This window comes from Propithecus coquereli, unplaced genomic scaffold (genome assembly GCF_000956105.1).
Source record: "Propithecus coquereli isolate 6110/MARCELLA unplaced genomic scaffold, Pcoq_1.0 Scaffold199, whole genome shotgun sequence".
Taxonomy (NCBI): Eukaryota; Metazoa; Chordata; class Mammalia; order Primates; family Indriidae; genus Propithecus; species Propithecus coquereli.
This window is the reverse complement of record NW_012144855.1, coordinates 2,635,965-2,642,065: the sequence shown is the minus strand read 5'-3', so window position 1 is coordinate 2,642,065 and position 6,101 is coordinate 2,635,965. Positions and strand designations below refer to the sequence as shown.

The window sequence follows — 6,101 nt, the reverse complement described above, 5'->3', positions numbered from 1 at the left end:
TGTTATGAAATAATGAATTATGCCTTGATTGTAAAACTGTAAATATCTATTTTCAATCTCTGTTTTCTATTTAATGTTTCATTCTATAATTCCTAAGTGCCAAAAATAGTAAGGAGAGCTACTCTGGTAAGTTAATAGAAATATATAAATAAAACTCCTAAATGAAAGCTGATACAGGTTGAGTATACCTTTTCCAAAATGCTTGGACCCAAGTTTCAGATTTTGGATTTTTTTAGATTTTGGGGTATTTGCATTAAATGCTCTAAAGAGCATTTCCTTTGAGTGTCATGTGAGTTGCTCAAAAAGTTTTGGATTTTGGAGCATTTCAAATTTCAGATTTTTGGATTTGGGATGCTCAACCTGTATACCTTGAATCAGCAGCTCAGACTTTTTACAATCTTGAAAATTAATGAGGACCTCGAAGAGTATTTTATGTAGGTTATAGCCATCAAATTACGATATTACAAGTCAAAACTGGAAACTCTGAAAATATTAGGTAATCCAAAAATAATAATAACCCATAATATGTTAACCCATAATAAAAAACCAATAACCCATAATAAATATTTTTATAAAAATAATATTTTCAAAGATAAAAATATTACTGAGAAAAGCGTCTCTGTTTTACCTTTTTTTTTTCCAAATCTCTTTAATGTCTGGCTTAATATAAGGGAATTAGATATCTGGATCCACATTCCATCTGTTACAATGTGTTGTTTTGGTTGAAGTACGTGAAGAAAATGTAGCCTCACACAGATACATAGTTAGAAAAGGGAATCTTTCAATAGCCTTTCCAGATAACTGTGAATTTTCCTATGTTCCATATCAAAACAATAAGTGATATCTTAAAAGTTAGTTAAACATGGAATCTATAACCACATCAATGACCTTTTCATACTGCATTACATTAAATCCACTGATCTATCTTGTACTTTGAAATGATCTTTTATCCATATGTGATTTTGTAATTATATGAATTGGTCATTTGGAAAATACAAGTAATGCAGGTCTACCAAATACTGACACATTTCATTAAACTAAAAAATACATCTGTTAATATCAACATCAATGTTATCAGAAAAGGCTTTATATATTGGGAAGCTATCAAGCTTAAAGTGATGAATACAAGTTTTCCAAAATTCTACTTTTTATTTAAAAGCTTTAATTTTATTATTGGCAACAAATACTGTCAGCTGTTTCCTTGAAGTAACGGGCCCACTTCTTTCATTTTTTTTTCAAGAAAATATCTGCCAAATGCCTAAGTCTAAAAAATTATGGTTCATAAATTTTTCTTTCCATTAAAAATAGTATGATATGAAAAAAGTATCTAGTTCAGCTCACAATTCAAACAATTACACAAGTGCTTTCCTCGAAGCAATCGTCACATTTTAATATGCTGCAGAAATGCTTTAGCATACTTCCCATTTTGTCCCCTAGGATATTAAAAAGACAGGGACTCAAATGTTGAGATTTTAATGTTTACTGTACCATCATGGACATTGTAAAGTGAAACTGGCTTTTTTTTTTTAATACTGAGTGCATGGTGGGAAATAACTCAATGAATAACTACTAGTATACTTTGATACCACTGCCTTAATTCATGCTAAGATTCCAGCAGTTTTATCCACCAGTACTTCTGTATCAGAAATACAAATGTCAACACAGTGAAAAGGCAAATACTAATAACATGCTGGTGTTATATGAAGATACTTTTGACATTATGGACCCCTTAATGAAAGAGTCTGAGATGCCAGCATTCTTCAGGACATTGTTTTGAGAACCACCGGCTTAGGTAATTCAAGAAATGTAGAAACATCACAGAACAGGAAATATTTTATTGTGCTTCTTAAAAAGGAAATTCATATCTTCCTGCTATTCAAAATGCCATAGTTCAGACTCAGGAACATTCTAAAATAACTATATGCAATGAAAAAATGGAACCAAGCCTCTAAAAAATGTTAAATTTGGTCAGGTACTTAATCCCAACAAAGAAAAGAAAACAAACATTTTACATAGCAAAGAGCTCAAATATTTTCTATTTAGGTCAAAACTGCTTAGGATTAGATTATACACATTGCATATTATCAGCGTCTTACCTTAGCTCTAGAAGACCTGATATTTTCCATATTTTCAATGCTGCAAATACAATTCTGTGAAACTTTCCGGCAAGCCACTCTGATATAGTCCCAAAAGGTACGAGGACTTTCGTAACCAAACCAGCTTACTTGACCTTCAGGAGACAAATTGTAATACAAAATTTTTTTAAAAAGTAAAAGAAAACTAGACTTGACAATTCAAAATGCAAAAAGAATAAAATTCCATAAAATAAAGGTAACATACTATGCTATAATGGAAAGAGTACTGATGCATGGGTCAAAAAGCCTCAAATCTAGTTCTTTTCTACCTTTTACTACTAATAGTTGTATTACTTTGGAAGACTTAATAGATCTGGATCATAGTTTTCTCAACAATAAAATCAAACTAAATGAAAGAAGAAGGGAATAGACACTAAAACTATATTGCCATTTAACATCCTATCTAACAGTCTTTTAGATAGCACATGGAAAACCTTCCTGTGGTCCTAGTTAAACATTAATTTAAATGTCAGCAGTTGAATTCTAAACCCTTCTCTACTTAGAAAAACAGAAAAAAACCCAAAACTTTTCCTCCTCTTCATAGGGATACTTCAAAAAAGGAAACAATGTGTGATTTATCCTACAAGTAAATAAAATCAATTGGGATCCCATATTCACTGATAATTCGTAATCTTCTACCCAACCATTCTCACCTATAAAGTTCCCCTCTGTCATTCATTTGCTCTCTTCTCGTCACCAACTCATGAAAAACTCTTGAGGTATTTACCACTCCAATTTTTTGTATTTCGGTAACTATGTGTCTGTTTGTGACCAAATGTTCTACTGTGTATACCTTATATTAATGTTAATCTTTCTATGTAGGACTCTGAGTATTAGGTCCATGAAAACCATTTTAAACACTTAGTATTTTTAAATGGGATGTGAGAGACATCTTAATACTTTATTCGATTGTCTGGAATGATTAGTCTTACCTAGGGGCGTTGTTTAATCTTACTGTAGAAAGATTTCCCTGTATATTTAAGTGCTTTTTCATCTTGAATGAATTATTTATTTCAAATCTTTCCTTCCCTAGAAGTAATAACCTCTCTCCAGCAACATTAGAAAATGTTCTTGTCAGCAAGCACCATTTTAGGAGGAATGTCAGAGGTGATATTTGAATGATTTCCAACCACGGCAATACATTAGAAAAATTGGACCGCTTTTTAAAAATAATTATGTCTGGTCTCCCCTCAAACTGAAAAATCAAAATCTTTAGGGTAAGATGTAGGCACTAGCATTTTTTTTAAATGTCTCCCTGGTATTTCTAATAACGTACTTATGGTTAATCGACCAAAAGAAATCCTACAAATCATGATAAGTAACTCTTATTCATCATTTACTTTTAAAGGCCTCCTCTTCCAGCAAACCATGCATGATCTCTATGGTTAGCCCCACCGTTGGCACAGCACCCTGTGCTTACCTATCCTTATAATTATTTCTTTACTTGATCATCTCAAATATTAGGTGATAATACCACTAAGTCAGGGATTGTGTCTTATTTGTCTTTAGATCAACCTCTAACATGTGACTCAGTTTTTGGCTCACAGTATGCACTCAATAAATACTTGTTGAAAAAAAGAATTTGTAAATCAGCACACAACAGATCATCTTAATTGCAATGAACATAAATACTTGAATTTTTAAAAATCCAATTAGTATCTTTTTATAACAATTTTTATGACAGTCTGGTATTAAGGTGTTTGCATGCTACAAATTATCAAATATTTTGGACAAATATATTAACCTTTGTCTATATATAAATAAAACACAAAAACATCTATAAATACTTATCTAAATAACTATATAATTCAATGTCTCTTTAAAAATCAAATCTTACTACCTACAAATAAAAAGCTACAGGAATATTTACAATCTCCCTTGTTCCTCTTAAACTCTTTCCATCACTTTCCTTTGTCCTCTCTCTTCTCTGAATTAAAAAGTTCCTGGTATGATATCTCAAATATAGTTTGTCTCCAGGGAACTTTTCATGTCATCAATTTGTTAGCCATTGGAGGGGAGGCAAGGTGACTGGTAGTTAAGAATATGGGCTCTTGAGTCAGGTGGGCCTAAATTAGATCACTTTCTAACTATGAGATCTTGAACAAATGACTTAAATTCACTCTATAAGTCTGAGCCTCCTCTGTTGAGAATAATAGTAGTAACTACCTGATAGCACTGTTGTGAGAATTAGATGAGATCATGTATATGCAGCAAGTATCAAAGAGCCTAGTACATATTAAGTACTAAATACATGTTAATTGTTCCTACTGTTATCACACAAATGGTTAATGTAACCAAGCTCCCTTCACACTATAAAACAAAGTGTGAATGAGATACACAGTTAAGTTCTTCCCATTACTTGCTGAGAATCTAGAGAAATCTAAAATTTACTCCCTAACCCAACCTTTTCCCTTATCAACCATTCTAAACTCTTCAAAATGTTTCTAACCTCAACTAACTTTCCTTGTCTTCTATTATTTGGTATCATTCTATAATTTCAAAATGAGAGGTACAGCTGCCAGACATTTCTCAAGAAATGGAATGTTGTACACTGGAAGGGATATTAAAGAAAGAGAATATAACAGGGATTCTCTGGTGTCTTTAAATTTCTCTAAAATGGCAGTATGGGAAACACAAGTCAGAGAAATACCCAAGTAAACAGGCAACATTGTATTAGCCAAAGGCAACCACCTACAATGAGAACCCAGATAGGTAACCAAGGAGAAAAGTTAAGCATAGGTTGCCCATGACCAAGAAGAATGTCCTTGGTAAGAAAATATACACTGGTTCAGCACTTTTGCATAGGGGATGATTTGCTTTTCTACAATGCTATTATAAACCTTCTCATTAGTTTCACATTTCTGAGTAAAGTAATTTGTAAGAAGTTTTGAAGTAGTGCTGTTAAAAACCAAAGAATATAACAAAGCCGTGTTTTGGAGGAGAGAAAACAAAGATATAGAAAAACTAAAAATCCAGGCATCGTTTAAACAGAGAAGGCAAGGGCACTAAATCCTTGGGACTTCTGCTGTGGGTGGGCTACACTATCTACAGGAACTTTTACCCAAAAGATAATAACAAGATTTCCCAGATGACAAACTGAGAAACTAAACAAAAATAGGATGGCATATCATAACTTGCAGGGCCTTAAGTAAACCAGTAGTCTCTTCATAACACTTCTATCTGTTCAACAAACTAGATGTGAGGATGACTTGGCTTGATTCTGCCTTCCTTTCTCTTCCATGTGAATTATTTCCAAAATGTAGCTCTTAATTTAAGACACTAAACTTTCCACATTCAGAAGGGCCTGCTTTAAAAGAAGGTAGATTCCCTTGCTAGTACCTACAAACAAAAGCTCTCTTGTAAATTGTATGTATATCCCAGAATTTTATCTAAATAATTTCTGCATCTACAAAATGGGTTTAATTTAATTAAATATATATTAATTGAAGCGTTCAATTGGTGTTTGAGATATTATTATTCAAACATTACTTTTATGTAAACACAGATTAACTGCTTGTAAAAGTCTGTAACCAGTACTCAACAGGGAGATTAAAAAACAAAGTCACAAGCTGATTATGCCTTTAAAAATAAATATTGAAATAATAAATAACCACTCCCAGGATATTTTCCTTTCATTTAAAAACCACAAAAGCAAATCAAATAGGAAGACTAGTCTAAATCTTGGAAAAATTTTATTCCAAAGAAGACATATGCTGTGAATAACAGAATTCTCTTTTTAAAGCTCTCCATGAGTATAGGTATATAATATGCTTTTAATTATAAGTGTAGTTGAAGTTGGCTTTTTACCAATGAAAAAGTTAAATGAACTTTTCAAAACTTACTCCCATCCCATCAATGCAACTGTGATTCATTTTAGCCACAGAAGTAAGTGGTGAAAAGTCTGCTAGACTAAAAGACGAATTGCTACTGACCAGCTCCATGATATCTTTCTCTGCAAAATCCCTC

At 32.3% G+C, this 6,101-nt stretch overlaps 1 protein-coding gene across 1 annotated transcript in view; it reads right to left on the bottom strand.

Annotated features, from left to right (window-relative positions):
* Positions 1-6,101, bottom strand: part of RUNDC3B (RUN domain containing 3B) — a 155,705-nt gene that overhangs the window by 93,777 nt on the left and 55,827 nt on the right. Inside the window, exon 3 of the mRNA XM_012643498.1 lies at positions 2,097-2,230. Within this exon, the coding sequence (XP_012498952.1) occupies positions 2,097-2,230 (134 nt within the window). The remainder of the gene's footprint in view (positions 1-2,096; positions 2,231-6,101) is intronic.